The sequence below is a fragment of the Biomphalaria glabrata genome, chromosome 2 (genome assembly GCF_947242115.1).
Source record: "Biomphalaria glabrata chromosome 2, xgBioGlab47.1, whole genome shotgun sequence".
In the NCBI taxonomy this organism is placed as follows: Eukaryota; Metazoa; Mollusca; class Gastropoda; family Planorbidae; genus Biomphalaria; species Biomphalaria glabrata.
Genome location: NC_074712.1, coordinates 62,359,304 through 62,376,810, shown reverse-complemented (window position 1 = coordinate 62,376,810; position 17,507 = coordinate 62,359,304). Strand labels below are relative to the sequence as shown.

The following is a 17,507-nucleotide window of genomic DNA, read 5'->3' as shown; positions in this document are numbered from 1 at the left end:
AATTCTGGCAGTCAGGGTTTGAACCCCAGACCATAAAGACAATAGGCTTTCGTTCATTTAATATAATTATATAACTATTTGCAATCTTTCTGTAAACTTTTTTTTTTTTGGTTTTAGTTAAAAACTTTTGGTAATCAATCAGTTTTATTTTTATAAAATCAAGTTGTGATAGATTGAAAGATAGAAGCGATAATGAAACAGAAGCAAGGAAGGCTTCAGAAGAAGATAAAGAGAAGGAATAAGTTATGGAAAGTGTTTCATAATTATGTAACTAAAAAAAAATTTACTCAACAGGATTCTCAATTATCTCTGTTTTGATCTCCAAGGATGGTAATAAAAAAAATTTGCACACACCAAACAAGAACTTAAATCTTTTATGCTATTTAACCTTGGTTACACAAACACCATAATAGGACATTGATTAAAATATATTATTTAAAGTAGTGTCTTTTGGTTATTGCTAAGAAATACTATTTCAAAATATCATACTTTCAATAGCATTATCACAAACAACATCAAGGTTGGAATATTAGGCAATTTTTTATTTCGCACTTTTACAAAAGTTTCAGCTGCATAAAGGGAGTAGTAGAGAATCAAAATGTACAATCTTTTGTTGGTGTTTTAAAATAAACTTTAAGTCACTTTTGTAAACACAGAGCTAAAACATTTTAAATATTGGATCTTATAAGGACAGCAAACAAAAAAAAACCCAGAAATTATTTCATTATGGAATGTTAGTGCGATACAAAACTCTATTTTCAAACCATAAAAACCACCGTCATTGCTAAGTAAATCCCTCTTCCCAATTGTACATCGAATTTGTGGTTGATAAGAGACATGATGAGTAAGTGAATGAAATGTGATGTGACAATGTTGAACGATGTATTGATGAATTACAATATGAATGTGATGAGAGCGTCTACATAACATTTGTATAAGTGACACTTGATTCTGAAGAGGTTGACCACACTTTATCATCGCATTGAGACTGTACTCTGGAACAACAGAAGGTGACAGTGACATTTTAGAAATATGAATACAAATAAAGAAAAACAAAAAGTTTTTTTTTGTAGTAGATTATAATCTGTTATTGAGTCGTTAGAGGTAGCTTTGTTTTTGGGCAGTAGGCTTTCATTTATGTTGAAACAATGCAAACATGCAACAAACAAGATTTACAATTTTCTCCATTGTTTATACAAAAACAACAACAACAAAAAAAAAAACATGACATGAATGAATTCAAGTTTATCTTTTGAAATAAAAGTTGGAGCATTTTTTCAAGTCAAAATTATAGGTCCAGATCATCGAGGCATTCTAGGGCCTTTCCAAATGTTCTATCTTTATAAAGCAAAGCAAGTAGACTTTCACTTTTGTATGCTCTTTAATACATTTATAGAGATCTAGATTAGTTATGCCAAACCCAGACTTCAGCATGATGCTATTAACTGTTGTAAATCTAAGGCAGGCACTCAACGAAAGACAGGAGGTAACAATAAACAAGGTATTTATTTACACTACAAACAGGCGTGGACTTCAGCCATCAAGTCCCAGAGTGTCCTATCTCAAGTGACACCAGTCCTTTCCTACCTAAATACCAATACAGACCACCGACACACTTCCCAGTGCCGCCCCAGGTCCTCAGCACAGTTCATAGATAGCAGCACAAAGGACGTTCTCTTGAGTCAAGACAGCTTAGACTTCAATAACTTGCAGATCACTGCAGCCAGATCTACAACAATCCTTCCATTTTACATGTTTCAGATGTTCTTTCAGAGTTTAAGATAATTACTTCCTAGTCCAAACCTCCCGCAGGACGATGGGAGATGGGAGCGGGCAGGGTTTGAACCCGGGACCATCGATAAATCTGAACGACAGTCCGGCGCGCAAACCGCACGACCAGGCAGCCTTTCATCAAGGAGTTCCTCATTTTTTTTAATTACAAATCAAACATAAACATAAAACTAACGTTCTTTTTAACTTTGAAGTTGAAGTCACTGACAATCACACACATGACTAGGTCTACACATGAAATGCATAGGACGTAAGTGTTTTCTCTTTTGAAGTAGACCTATAAATAAGTAGTAAAGTAAAGTTTCAGACCTTGTGGTCTATAGGGCAGATGATGTAAAGGTCATCTGTTTCTTTGGCCTACGGTTAACAAGGGTGTCATGTGGACAGCACAACGACCAACCGCCTTTACTTTTCCCCAACTAATGTCAGGTTAGAGCTGGGTGGACTCAGAGGCGCCCGAACATCCCGAAATTAAAAATCCCAGTCTTCACTAGGATTCGAACCCCGGTCCGGTAGCCAAGCGCTTTACCGCTCAGCCACCGCGCCTCTCTTTCGAAGTATAATGTCTATAATTTATTAGATAAGACTTAATGTAAAGTTAAAGCTGCCAACTATGGTATTGTACTCCACTGACTTATACTAGCCGATAAACATACCTCCACTTCCTTACCGCCGGTAGTATCAAAACTTCTGTATTGTATCCCAGGGTTGACTAAATTTTTCAAGGTTCCTTTAGGATCGTTGGTTCTGTAATGGAAAACTTAATTGGTCAGAAGTTATTAGTATTAATGTAGGCCTACAAGCATGTCTAAGTAGCACATTGAAAAAAAAACTGTACTTGAATAAACATCCTATCTGTATTATTTATTAAAAGTTGTGAGAACTTTTATTATCTGTCAATTGTTGAGCCCGGGTTCAGGAATATGACACGTTGAATCTGATGTCCAAAAAAATACGAAACAACACAACATGTTACAATCATGTAACTTGCTAGGATTCCGAGTCACACGCTGCATCTTCAGACAATTAGAATGTGCATTGCTCGTCATAAGAATGGGGAACCTGAAGACTTCCCACAGTGCAATAGTCCTGACTGAATGTTTGGCATCAACTTTATAGGAACCTGAAGACTTCCCACAGTGACTGTATGGGGTCCTGGGTGTATGGGGTATCTAGGAAGGTTCGCATCTCTAGTGGACAGTCAATCTTACCCTCTATTGAGGGTAGCTTGGCTCACTCTTGGTCCCCACTCGGTAGCCAACTCGCACCTGTGGCATGCGCAGCGGCCACACCCCGGAAACGGCTTGGACTGGCCGGCTTAACGTGTCCGTGACACTCCACTGAGGTTTTGTCAAACCTTGCACGTGAAGTCTGGACTTGGCGGCATGTGCGAAACGTCACAAAACTAGACAAATCGGTCAGAAAGGCAACTACCAGCTGTGGAGCACTTTAAAGCAGAACAAGACACACAGAGCATCTCTGGTCATCCAATGCACCCAAACTCAACCACGGACGCCTTTGACCAAATCTTGCTTCTGGAAAAGGATTGGCTTTAGGGCGAGAGAGTGAGGTCGACGTATTGCGCGAATCTTCCTCACTTAAATCAAAATTTTCAGCGCAAGTTACTTAGTCACCCCAACCCCCAAATCATCAGCCACATGAGGAGGCACAAAACCCCAGTGCAACGCCCTCAGCCCCCTAGATGACAAAAGTGGTCATCATCGAATGACATCGAACCACGATGGACGATCTAGAGTCCTGACTGAATGTTTGGTATCAACTTCATAAGAACCCAAAGACTTCCCACAGTGCAATAGCCCTGACCGAATGATTAACATTAACTTTATAGATGACAAAAGTTTAGAAGAGCATTTCATGTGCTCATTGCTAATCCTATTCAACGTAGGCCAATCAGAGCTCAGTTTGTGTTTGAGTTACATTTTGATGGGACCTGTGTTAAACATTTTGGATTGTTATTTCGAGGGATGATGTGTAATCCTCACAAGCATCTAAAGTACAACTATAAGTTTTCAGGAAGATAAAAAAAGAACACTTTTAGTGCTAACTCATAATATTAATTCATGTATTTTAACTAGTTAACTTCTACCGTAATATTAAAGAAAGATATAACAATTAATTTTTTAAAAATCTATTAGAGCACTTTCATATTATTTACAAATTATTATTATTATTATTTTTTAAAATTTAACTCATTCATCTTCACTTCACATATCCCTTAGTATGTTGAGCCATTGGGGCACTAGACATAACCAGTTGACCGTCTTTCTCCATTTTCTCTGTCTTTTGCCTTTGATAGAATTTCTTTCAATGACAGACCTGTTCATTATTTTATGTTGTCTGCCCATCGCTTTCTCTGCCTCTTCTTCTTTTCCTGGTACTGTTCCCTGAAGGAAGTATTTAGTGTATTTTATGCTTTTCTTGTTTCCTTACAATTGCCCGTTTGGGCCCCCATTGGCCGTGGGTCCGGCCGCAATGAGCCCCTTCGCGTCCTAGTTGCTACGCCACTGGTTGCAATACCCTCCCCCTTTTCAATCAAGCTACTCACCTTTGGTAAAAGCAAACACCTCCCACGATCAAAGCGACGATAGCCAGGGATACAAGGATTCCAATGGCGACTTTTCCCCTTTTCAATCAAGCTACTCACCTTTGATAAAAGCAAACACCTCCCACGATCAAAGCGACGATAGCCAGGGATACAAAGATTCCAATGGCGACCTTCCCCCCGGTCGAAAGCTCTCCTTCTTGAGCGTCTTGACCAGACGCAGGCTGAATTTCCGGCGATCCGTCCTCCTTGGTGCTGGTGTCGTTGCTAACTCTCTGGCTGGCCTCCACCACGGTGGATGATGGCGCTATGGCGTCGGCGTCGATGCTGAAACCTTGGCTAGCCTCCACCACGGTGGATGATGGCGCAATGTCGAAGGCGCCATCCCAGCTATTAACAGACGAGGTTGTTACGTTAGCCGTGTCTGTAGACAGCGTAGTAGGTTCAATAGGAATGAACTCTTGTGTGATGGAAGGTACAAGACTGGCGGCTTCTTCCACATAAGAGGAAACGAGAGACGTAGACAAACTGTCTGTTAGATTCGATAACACCGTGGTTGGAATTTCTGTAGAGCTGTCAGAGGGAATATCGACGCTGGAAGCAGATGGCTGAAGACTTGTTGTTTCATCTACCTACAATTAACAAAGTAAAATAAGTAAAAAAAAATAAAAAAAATGCTTCAACAAAAACTTATACGAAGTGTAATTGTATCACTTAATTTGGATCAGTCATGTCACTTTACCTTTGTAATAAATCTAGACCAACAAAAATAAATCTGTGCGTTTAATATTTTTTTAGCGCTATTTCACGCTTTTAGCTTTCCCAATACGCTATGATCCTATATCACTTGTCTGGACCAGTTGGGAAGACGAGAGGGGAGGGCGGCGGGAGAATGAAAGGGATATCTGGGTGGATTTTTACGAAATTGGTTTTTAAAAGCATTAAAAAAAAAGGGGGGGGGGACCGACTTGACTTCGAACTCGTTTCAGGCCTACTAACCACTAACCACTAACTACTCTGCTATATTTAGGACTAGTGAAGATTGTATAGTTATATATTGTATATTTCAATTTAGAACGGCTCAACAAAAATGGCTGAGACGAATTATGGGAGTCAGTTACACAGATCGGATCTCAAACAGGGAAATCCTATGCCGAACTGGGAGTCGAACACTTAGTGAGGTTGCGACAGAGCGCCGCATGAGGTTTGCGGGACATGTTCTACGACAAAATGAATTACGCACACCAAGAGTTGCGATGACATGGAAGCCAATACGAGGAAAGCGCAGACAGGGACGTCCTAGTATTACTTGGCGTCAAACCTTCATGGACGACCTCAGAACAGTGGACACCAGGTGGGAGGAGGCTTCAGACATTGCCAATACAGATCTTTATGGAGACAGCTATGGGAGAAATAACGTGAACCAACCAGACAGATAGACAGACAGACAGACTGATTAGATATAAGCTTTGTAAATATAGGTCCTATTAGATGAATTCACTACCGGATGACACACACACGTCCCCCCCCCCCCCCCCCAAAAAAAAAAAAAAAAAAAAAAACAACTGTTGTATTAGTACTCTACAGCATTTCACACCATTAGTAAAATCAATTAATTTAAAGACAATGGACCTCATTCACCAATCGTAAACAAACAACATTTAGTCACGTGATAATATTGATAAAACAACGAAAAAAAAAACTGTCACGTGATAGCCATCGTGTATTAAAAATTAGATCGTAATTTGTATAGAAGAGATAGAGAATCACGTGGCTAAATGTTGTTTGTTTACGATTGGTGAATGAGGTCCATTCAGGACAGAAGACTTAATAGTAAAGTAGTCAGGCCTATAATAACTAATAATAAAACTAAACCATTTAATTTAATATACAGAAACACAACCTAATGCTAAATGTAAAAAAAAACAACAATACTTTAAAAAAACAATGAATAGAAGCCCCACAAAAAACTCACTTGTAGTGAGTGAAGTGTGCGTGATTATTGTCACGGTCGCCGGCTGTGCTTGTTTGTCGGGCTACGACAATGAATGTGATCTAACTAATAGCAGCTTTTTACTGCCTGATTTATTATTTGTGCACAAATGGGTTTCTTCATTCAGTTATACAATCTCCTGTCAATCTAACGTCTAGCCAGTCTAGCCGAACTATTCAAACCTAGAGGGGTACACTTCCTTCGATATATTTGTAATGTATAAATGTATTTGCATATGTCATGCATAATTATAGGACACATTTCAAGGAAAATATTCTTCTTACTATTCGTATCTAAAACATGAAAAAAAATTCTTGTATATTGTTAGATATTCATTAAAAGGATAAGAAAATTCATTGTAGTCCCATTCTTCTTCTTCTTATTACTCCCTATAAAGTAGGCTAGGTTCACATTATCAAGATTTATTGCTAGATTTTGTTTTGTGTTGTGTAAATAGTACATATACTAAGACAAATAGTACGCATTTCTGGGGTTATTGCTTTTAATACTTCTACACTTTGGACTTTCAGAAAGGTAGGGACGGGCTGAAAAGACAAGTTTGTGGCATTCATAGACCCTACGCCACTGATCATAGACACTACGCCTCTGATAATAGTGCCCTACGCCACTGATCATAGACGCTACGCCTCTGATCATAGATCCTACGCCACTGATCATAGACCCTAGCTACACCACTGATCATAGACACTGATCATAGACCCCTAGCTATGCTACTGATCATAAAGCCTACCCCACTGATCATAGACCCTAGCTACACCACTGATCATAGATCCTACGCCACTGATCATAGACCCTAGCTATGCTACTGATCATAAAGCCTACCCCACTGATCATAGACCCTAGCTACACCACTGATCATAGACCTTAGCTACACCACTGATCATACACCCAATCTACGCCACTGATCACAGAACCTAGCTACGCCACTGTTGTGGCTTTCAATAACTTTGTCGCCTAGCTGATTAGGACAAAGGTATCATTAAAGCTAATTATTTCATCTTTCTACTCATCTAAATCCACTTCAGTATTGTTTGTATTTAATTAATGACGCATGGTTTCATGACTTAGTTGTGGGGAGTAGTAAGCTATTCATCACAGTGAATCGTCTGGGTATTGAAGTCATTGACGTCTTGTATGAGTAAGATGCTGGTGTTTGTGTGTGAGTGTGTGCCTAAAACTACTTTTTAAACAGTCGTATACGCTTCATTTCAGTCACCAACCCGCAGTGTGTTGGCAAGTTTTTACAAAGCTTATTTAAACTCTGTCTGGTACGAGTCTTGTACGCATTCTCTCGTTGTGTCTGGTTCAAGTCTTGTACGCATTCTCTCTTTCTCTGATTACGTTGAAAGTTGAAACTTTGTACAATTATTCATTGTCAATAACAAAACATGAATAAAAAAACAACAACTAATTAGCTAGTTGATTTGTGGTAATTACTTATAGTGTTTTTACATAGAATAAGGGAGATAAATCTTATATTATTGAGAAATATGGCCATATTTGTGCGGTTCTTTCTTTTATATAAGCTTTTTTAAAAAAAATTTTGCTCAATTAAAGTGTGCTCATACAGTCAATGCACTTATAGAACTGATGAAACTTAGATTGTGTGTCACGACAAAATAGCGCCATAAGTTTTTATATTTTATCCATAGACATAAATAAATATAGACTGGCCGAGGGAAGTAACTTCATGTAACTTGAGAACATGTATATCTATTGTATTCGGATTTCCGAATTATGAAAAATTGCAGAGGCGCCCTCAAGATCCCGAAATTAAAAAATCCTAGTCTTCACCAGGATTCAAACCCGGGACTCATAGGTACCTATTATACATAAAAATAAGTCTTGCGCTATTTTGTCGGGAAATTCGTGCTATTTTGTCAGCGCTTTTGAGTCGGCGTTAATTTATCCGCGCTTTTTTGTCGGGTAAAACCGTTAGATTGGATTCTAAATCACCAAACTGTAGGAATATCAATTTCTTTCTAAAGAAAAATCATTTAAATATAACTTTTAAACATCTCATAAGCTTCTCTCTGTGAATCTAAACGCTAATTAGCGTAGAATAAATATTATTGCCCCATTTGCTAATTGTTGTATCAGATGGTTGACTTTTTAGAAGATTTAAACGGGCTTATTCAAATAAATTCCCATTGTAAAGTACTGGTTTAAAATAAAAGACATAAAAATAACAGAAATATTGTGGATATCAGTACCATTTCAAACTGGACCACCCGAATCAGACTCACTCAGAGTAAACAGCAGAGATAGTGAAAGAAAGGGCGATAGAGACAGATTCTGTTCAGATACCAAACAGATAGATAGATAGATAGATAGATAGATAGAGAGAGAGAGAGAGAGAGAGAGAGAGAGAGAGAGAGAGAGAGAGAGATGATTTGAAAAAGTCGACAATTTTGTTCTAAGGACCTTTTAACAACATCAACAAGGATTTAAAAAAAATGACTAAATGACAAGTGAATGCTTACCTGGCCTGCTGCGATGCTCACTAAGACCAGAAAGTAGCCAATGACAGATGCTCGCTTTAACGTGAACATCCTGGACGCTACCTGGCATAAAGACATTGAGATAATACTTTAGGAATGTATACAGTTTTTGTCAACTTTCAGTAGCCCCTTGCGCGAGGTGTAATAGCCGTACCATAGATGAATTTAACCACTGTGGTGTGTCTAGCCAGGGCATACCTGCATGCCGGCGCCCAACACTCTCCAGAGATTTCTTTATTTCCCTTATAAATTTCTTATTGTTTCCAGCGTATACAACTTTTGATTCAGGAGCCAAGCACCCTACTCAGTGGCGTACCTATGATATTTGATTCAGGAGCCACGCACCCTACTCAGTGCCGTACCTATGATATTTCATTCAGGAGCCAAGCACCCTACTCAGTGGCGTACCTATGATATTTGATTCAGGAGCCAAGCACCCTACTCAGTGGCGTACCTATGATATTTGATTCAGGAGCCAAGCACCCTACTCAGTGGCGTACCTATGATATTTGATTCAGGAGCCAAGCACCCTACTCAGTGGCGTACCTATGATATTTGATTCAGGAGCCAAGCACCCTACTCAGTGGCGTACCTATGATATTTGATTCAGGAGCCAAGCACCCTACTCAGTGGCGTACCCATGATATTTGATTCAGGAGCCAAGCACCCTACTCAGTGGCGTACCCATGATATTTGATTCAGGAGCCAAGCACCCTACTCAGTGGCGTACCCAAGATATTTGATTCCTAGTAAGGAATATCCTTTTGATGCACTTTAAAGTAAAGCATGGGAAATACTGCATTCCTCACTAATCTTCGGACTCGAATACTAGCCTTATTATTAAAGTAAAACACCGAACATATATTTTGTTTTTTTGTTTGAAAACAACGCGTATTTTAGATTTCAATGCTTATTTACTTGTGACACAGCTGACACGCCCCTGCAACAAGATTTCCATTCCGGTCCTCCCCCTACCTTTTCCCATCTACCAACTAGGAAATCTGGGTGAGCGCTTAAGCTCAGCCACGCGATTTTCGATATGATTGCATCTCCGCTTTTATCGTGTTTCAAACTCAAAAATCTTCTTATCTTATATAATACAGACGTTACTAAAAAAAGAAGATGATTACGTCCTACGCGTCATGCATTCAGTCATGCATATTAACCAATGACTTAAATTCAGCCAAGTCACTGGTTTTCCTGGCTAGCTCAGGCAACCCATTCCATGCTCTAATAGCACTAGGGAAGAATGAGTATTTGTACAAATTTGTCCTAGCATATGGAACGAGGAATGTGCCTTTATCTTTGTGTCTTTCTGAGTATTTTATTAAATTTTGTATTTGAAGATTATGGTTCAGTGTTTTATGTATGATTGTCACTTTACTTTTGAGTCTTCTGTCCTGAAGGCTTTCTAAATTTAGTGATTTTAATAAAGGTGTTACTCTAGTCAAATGTAAATATTCGTTTGTTATGAATCTCACTGCTCAATTTTGTGTCTGTTCCAGTTTCTTAACGTTTTCTCGGGTTGAGGGGTCACAAACGGAGGATGCATATTCTATTATTGGCCTAACCAAGGTTAATTAGTAAATAGTCTATAATAGTCTATATAAAATAAAAAAAAGTTTTACTAAATAGGATCCTAGCAATGAAATTGAGATGTTATAGTAGGATCAAAGTCATTACTTACAAAGTCATTACTTACAAAGTTATTACCTACAAAGTTATTACTTACAAAGTTATTACTTACAAAGTCATTACTTACAAAGTCATTACTTACAAAGTCATTACTTACAAAGTTATTACCTACAAAGTTATTACCTACAAAGTTATTACTTACAAAGTCATTACTTACAAAGTTATTACTTACAAAGTCATTACTTACAAAGTCATTACTTACAAAGTTATTACTTACAAAGTTATTACCTACAAAGTTATTACTTACAAAGTTATTACTTACAAAGTCATTACTTACAAAGTTATTACTTACAAAGTTATTACCTACAAAGTTATTACTTACAAAGTTATTACTTACAAAGTTATTACCTACAAAGTTATTACCTACAAAGTTATTACTTACAAAGTTATTACTTACAAAGACCATCACCAATAAGGAGATTCAAAACAGAATCATAATGGCTATTGTGCATCAAGATAACCTGCTGAACACTGTAAAAAAAAACTCTGATGCTTAACTGAAAAAGACAAGCTGTAATTCTGCAGCCTAAAACTTTATGTCCATATCACAAGGTTCTCGGGGCTCGCAAAGACCTTCCTACAGATAACAGTACCAGGGGGAAAAAAAAGAGGCAGACAGAGAAAGCGACAGGAAGACAACATGAAAGAAAGGACGGAACTGTCATTGCAAAAGGTTCTAGTCGAAGTAAAAGAGAGGAATGGAGAAAAACGGTCGACAGATCACATGTGGTGCCCCAACAGTTCCACAGACTGAAGGATAACTGAACGTATTTATGTAAAGAAATAGTTCGTATATTGAATTTTAAAAATAAAAAGTTTATTTCAGAAGTTTCCTAGGGCCCCAATCTATGCCCAAGAATATGCAATGTCTTGTTACCTAATTTAGGTTGAATTAAATATGGTTGTAAACTCATGCTGCATCTTGTTTTGTGCGGGCAAACTCACTCCGACAGATGTTCCTTCAGAGTAGAAGATAGTTTACTTCCTAGTCCAAACCTCCCGCAGGACGACGGGGGATGGGAGCGGGCAGGGTTTGAACCCTCGACCGTCGATAAATCCGAACGACAGTCCAGCGCGCAAACCCTGTGATAGTGTTCTCTTTGAATGGCTTTGTTGAGGTCTCGAGGGTCTAGACATATCCTTAATCCGCCTCCTTTCTTTTCAACAATAACAAGTGAGTTGACCCATGCAGTGGGATGATCTACTTTTTCAATGACACCCTCATCTTCCATTCTTCTCAATTCATTTTTTAATTCCTCACGTAGTGCCGCTGGGACTTTCCTTGCTGCGTGTACAACAGGTTTAATGTTGGAATTGACCTTTATAGTATATTCCTCTTCCATGCAGCCTAAGCCAGTAAATACATCTGCGTAGCCTGAGAGTGTATCGTCCTCTATAAAGTCAACTCTTCTGATTAAATTCATTTGTTGGCAGCCTGGTAGACCCATAATTGGCTTTGAATGTGTCTCCACAATTTGAAATTCTATTATGGCTGTCTTACTTTTAACAGTACATTTAATGTGTGCTTTGCCAACAACCTTCAATCTTTCTCCACTGTAAGTAGTAAGTTTGGATGTTGATTTGAGAAGTTTCTTTCTTTTTAATTGCTTGAAGATTCTGTATGGGAGAATATTGACTTGTGCTCCAGTATCCAATGTGACTTGTTTGTTTTCAACAGTAATGAGTGAGTTCCATTCGTTGCTTAGACTATGGGAGCCAATACTGCAGATGAAAAATGTTTCCTCAACGGAGTCATCTCGACCTTCTGACTTCACTATGTAATAGACTAAAACAACACGAGCTTCAATAAACACAATGATTTTATTCGTCCTTATTTATGCTCTTTACTCCAGCCACTTGTTCTCTATACTCTGACTTCCTTTTACACACAGTCCCTGACACACTGCTGTTCACTCAACCATGTACACTCAAGGTCCACTGGTCATTTCATACACAGGCACACACACACTGCACTACCAGCCACGCAAAACACATACACTTACTATCACGACCAGGCAGTGTCTCTCCAAAAATAGGGCTCCACATTATTAGGGACAATAAATAACTGCAAAGTTTCAACTTTTGATCCGAGACACTGGAAAGTGGGAGGAAAAACGCGTGCAGAATGTGTACCAGTCAGAGACGGAGTGAGCTGATAGAAGCTTGTAAAAAAAAACCAAAAAAAACTTATCGAGCTCTAGCATGTTATGGCACTGTCCAGGTTTAGCCTATTATTAAAGTAAAGCTATGGACAGTGAAAAAAACATGGGCCTCAGCTCTTCAAGAAAAGCGTGCAATACGAAAAAATGGCCGGCTCCTCTACCGCCAAAGCGTAAGCCACATTGACCCCCAATATATGTGGACGGAAGCGTCTCTCCAAAATAGGGCTCCACAGCCACAGGAAAAAGTGTGCGAGATGAACCATAGTCGTTCTACGACTGATGGAGGCCTGAATGACAGTACCAGAACCGAATCCTTCGATATCGTCATTAAGACTTAAGTTCAGTCGTGTTCATCTTTGTGTTAGATGTTTTGCTTGTTTTAGAAGAATAATATACAAATCTGGAGGCGCAGTGGCTGAGCGGTAAAGCGTCTGGCTTACGAACCGGGGGTCCCGGGTTCGAATCCTGGTGAAGACTGGGATCTTTAATTTCGGGATCCCTGGGCGTCTCCGAGTCCACCCAGCTTTGACGGGTACCTGACATTTGTTGGGGAAAAGTAAAGGCGGTTGACCGTTGTGCTGGCCACATGACACCCTCGTTAACCGTTGGCCACAGAAACAGATGAGCTTTACATCATCTTCCCTATAGTTCCCACAAGGTCTGAAAGGGGAGCTTTACGTTTACCTACTTACTTTTAATATGCAAATCTGTAATATTTTGTTACAAATCTGTAATATTTTGTTACAAATCTGTAATATTTTGTTACAAATCTGTAATATTTTGTTACAAATCTGTAATATTTTGTTACAAATAGGTCTCTCTTAAACGAGATTTCAATCACAAATATCAACGAAAAGAGGAACAGGGGTTTGACTATAATCTTCTCTTTTCTATTACTCACTGGGCATCATGGGAGACATTACTGACAACACATTTTGTTATCGAGATTATCAGCTGATTCCCCCCCCCCCCCTCCTTTCAGAACTATGTATCAGCTGAATAGAGGCTTCCCCCTCCACATTTCTACAGATTTGAAACATCTGTTACACTTATTTGTGTTTCCTATCCCCCCCCCCCCCTTTCCCACAACACTTAAAATACATTTTGTTCAGATAAAATAACACAATAGTGAAGAAATATGAAGATTGAATGCTTGCTCAACATCTCTTGAAAGATAATGTAAGAGATGTATGTCTGATCTGGGTCTGTATAATTTGTACTGTTTAGCAAATAGGTTGCGTGTCTCTGTACGCGTCAGATTGCTTGTGAGTTCGTGGCTACAGACGTGCAGATAACTAAGAACACTCCACAAATAGAGTGAACAACCAACAGGCGTATGAAGTATAACTGTTTAAAATGTCAATTTTTGTGTATATATTTCAGTATATTTTAAGGACTTTTTCGTATATTTTGCGATTTCGGAAGATTTCCAGGAGCTCCTGGTAAATCGACAGGAGGGCGCGGGAAATCTGTTATAAGTTATACATTGGTTGAATTTACTAAATGTATAACCTAGAATTAGGGCGGGTCCTATGAAAGTGCGGGGCCCACTGCGGTCGCATAAGTGCGGAGCCCACTGCGGTCACCTAAGGCCGGCCCTGCAAAATAGCGGCGTATGCTACGCCGCCGGTCGACTAGTAACTGTTTAATTCATAACAGGAGCAGTCTAGTCTCAGCCACTATCATGTTAAATGTTACCTCTATGAAAGCCTGGCCTTAACTGTCTGTTTAATCTATCTAAACCAAAGCCTCGCTTTGAATTCATGTCGTCACAATTATGCGTTCCCTATCTGTGTCAGTCACCTAAAGAGCGTCTCTACAATAATACAAGTTCAACTTCTCTGGAGATGTTGGGTCTTCAGGAAAGATGACGACAGACTTAAGCTCGCCTGTTTCTATGGCCGAATATTATCGAGGGCATCACGTGGAGGCAATCAAAGGGGAAGTCAAAGCAGTGGACATTGGACAACTACTAGGAAGGCATCCGCTCTGTTATCAGCAGCAGACGCCTTGGCTAGTTTGGCCACGTTCTTAGAATACCAGTAGGTCGAATTCCACAAGACATTCTGTGTGGCGATCTAATAGAAGGCAGGAGAGCCGCTGGTCGCCCACTTTTACGGTATACGGATGTATGCAAACGCGACATGAAGCTCTTCAAAATCGTCACTAGCAGCTGGGAAAAAGTAGCACTGGATAGATTCACATGGAAAGCGAGCATAAAGGAAGGGTCTCTGATTGCAGATTCCATACACAACAGAAGCAGAAATAAGAATAAAAATGCAACGGCCACTGGTGATTACATATGCCCCAAACACTTATACTGTGCACAATTATTCATCGTCGATGACAATGCATGAATCAATAAAATATTAACAAGTTAACTAATCAGTACTGGAACAATATAAAATATGTTTAGACTCAGGGGGGCCATATGCTCCCCTGAGAGTTTACAGGATTAAGTAAGTAAGACTTAAGTTGGAACAGTCTTAAACTACGACTTTTCTGTTTCTTAAATTCCCAGACTTCTCTTTTCGTGCAGTACCCCAGTACACTCCCCACACCCACAGTAACATCACTTCTCTTATAAAACAAGGGGTCCCGAGTTCGAATCCTGGTGAAGACTGGCATTTTTAATTTCGGGATCTCTAGGGCGTCTCCTAGTCTACCCAGCTGAGCCAGCTCTAATGGGCACCTGGCATAAGTTGGGGAAAGGTAAAGGCGGTTGGTCGTTGTGCTGGCCACATGACACACTCGTTAACCGTGGGCTACAGAAACAGAAACATCATCATGGTCTGAAAGGGAGCTCTTACAAAAAGAAACAAATTAGAATACGAATTTTTTTTGGCCAACATCACCTCATGAGATACAGATTAACACAAGATCAATAAGAAAAAAAAGTCTAGATCAAACTTTCAATAACAATACCTCAGATTTAGTAATCCACAATAGAATATGTAATATCCCTTCTCTTTTTGAATCAAACAGTGAACAAAGTCGAAGTCTGCCGATATTTTGTTAGTTCGTATGAAATTTTCTGTTCTACGTTGATCTCAATATTGTGTTTTTCCCCCCTCCTCTTTAGAAATAAATGTGTTACGTCACTCTATCAGAGATGAAAGTGATTACAAATATTACATAGGTCAGGCCGAAATCTGATTTGTGCGCAAGAGAAGTCCTGTAAACACAAGTGTGACAAGGGAAAGAATCCTTACACTCATAGGATAACTCTGTCCTGTTATGTGCACATCAGACGTGTGCATAATCCGAGAAAGTTCTTTCGAAATTAATTATATCTTTACTAATCCCTTACAATAGAGAGATTTTTTTTTCTTTGTATCAGACGATTGGCTATTTTTTTTCCCTTTTGTCGTCTGCACATTTAAGTTTAAGTTTTTACGTCCGCTATGTACATTTTTTTTTATTCACCCCCCTTCCATATTATCTCCCCTGTTCTCATACACTGTGACGCTTGTGAACACACAGCAGCTGTTACTGTAGGTAAACTTCTCGTGATCACAGCCAGAGATGTAGACCTAATGTGGCACACGATGAATGCACATTAAGAGAAACATAAGCGATAGAGTAGACTAATAAGCTGTAATCAGAGAGAATGAAAGAGAGAGAGAGAGTGAGGAAGTGAAAAGAGAAAGAGTGAGAAAGTAGAAAGAGAGAGAGAGAAAGAGAGAAAGAGAGTGAGGAAGTGAAAAGAGAAAGAGAGAGAAAGAGTGAGAAAGTAGAAAGAGAGAGAGAAAGAGAGAAAGAGAGAGAAAGAGTGAGGAAGTGAAAAGAGAAAGAGTGAGAAAGTAGAAAGAGAGAGAAAGAGAGAAAGAGAGAGAAAGAGTGAGGAAGTGAAAAGAGAAATAGAGAGAAAGAGTGAGAAAGTAGAAAGAGAGAGAGAAAGAGAGAGAAAAGAGGAAGTGAAAAGAGAAAGAGAGAGAAAGAGTGAGAAAGTAGAAAGAGAGAGAGAGAAAGAGAAAGAGTGAGGAAGTGAAAAGAGAGAGAGAGAAAGAGAGAAAGAGAGAGAAAGCGGAAAGAGATAATGACAGAGATAGAGAGACAAAATAGTGAGACAGAGAAAGGGAGAGAAAGAAGGAGACAGAGTAATAAAAGAAAAGAGTTTGAAAGAAAATGAGAGAGAGAGAGAGAGAGAAAGAGGGAGAGAGAAAGAGAGAGAGAGAGAGAGAAAGAGAGTTAAAAATTATTTGAGAATAAGAGTCTGTGTGAGAGAGATTGCCAGGCACGTCCGTCATAGAACCATTATTTTCTGCATAAGGATGAAATGTGATGCGACCAATCACAAAGAGAAGATGAACTAACGTCCACAACTTTAGTAAGCCAAACATTTTCCATCCAAGCGGTACGCCCCTGGCAGAGATTAATTGAGCGTCTTAAAATCGTTATCTTAGAAAAGTCCAGCCACATATTTATGAAAGTATATCCTGTGAGTTAAAAATATGAAATTACTTTATTGAAAGGTCACGGAACAATTAAGTCATTTATAGAAACGTATGCGTAGCCCACACCTTAATGAGAGTGTTTCTATTTATAGAACAAAAGCTTTGGGACAACATTCTAAGATTAACACAGAAAAGGCGTTACGCTATCTCAGATTATTAAATAAAACTAGGCAAACAAGCGAGCAGATCTCATTTCAATAGCTGCTTTTGAGAGTAGAGTTGGCAAAAGTTAATATTAGGGCCGGCGCAACTATTAAAAATAGTAGGCTACTGCCTGTTGAGTGTAGATGTCAAAATGAATGGCTCTCCCACAGACAATCTCGG

At 39.1% G+C, this 17,507-nt stretch overlaps 1 protein-coding gene across 2 annotated transcripts; it reads right to left on the bottom strand.

Moving 5' to 3' along the window:
• Nucleotides 1-521: 521 nt before the first annotated feature.
• Nucleotides 522-16,173, bottom strand: LOC106061884 (uncharacterized). 2 transcript variants are annotated; one of them, XM_056021828.1, is made up of 5 exons: nucleotides 15,939-16,173; nucleotides 8,852-8,932; nucleotides 4,457-4,986; nucleotides 2,448-2,538; nucleotides 522-995 (listed from the first exon to the last, which is right to left on the bottom strand). In XM_056021828.1, the coding sequence occupies exons 1-5, from the start codon at nucleotides 15,984-15,986 to the stop codon at nucleotides 975-977; spliced, it is 771 nt and encodes a 256-aa protein (XP_055877803.1). In that variant the 5' UTR covers nucleotides 15,987-16,173; the 3' UTR covers nucleotides 522-974. The 2 variants fall into 2 exon arrangements, with proteins under 2 accessions (XP_055877803.1, XP_013075564.2); XM_013220110.2 differs by lacking the exon at nucleotides 15,939-16,173 and adding an exon at nucleotides 15,652-15,932.
• Between the last annotated feature and the right edge of the window lie 1,334 nt (nucleotides 16,174-17,507).

Bases quoted from the DNA above. Each gene is read 5' to 3' on its own strand.
- LOC106061884 (XM_056021828.1), bottom strand. From the start codon at position 15,986: ATGCACACGTCTGATGTGCACATAACAGGACAGAGTTATCCTATGAGT. The intron at 4,987-8,851 runs GTAAGCATTCAC...TGTTAATTGTAG, and splicing joins TGAGCATCGCAGCAGGCCAG to GTAGATGAAACAACAAGTCT. The intron at 996-2,447 runs GTATGTTTATCG...CTGTTGTTCCAG, and splicing joins CCGGCGGTAAGGAAGTGGAG to AGTACAGTCTCAATGCGATG.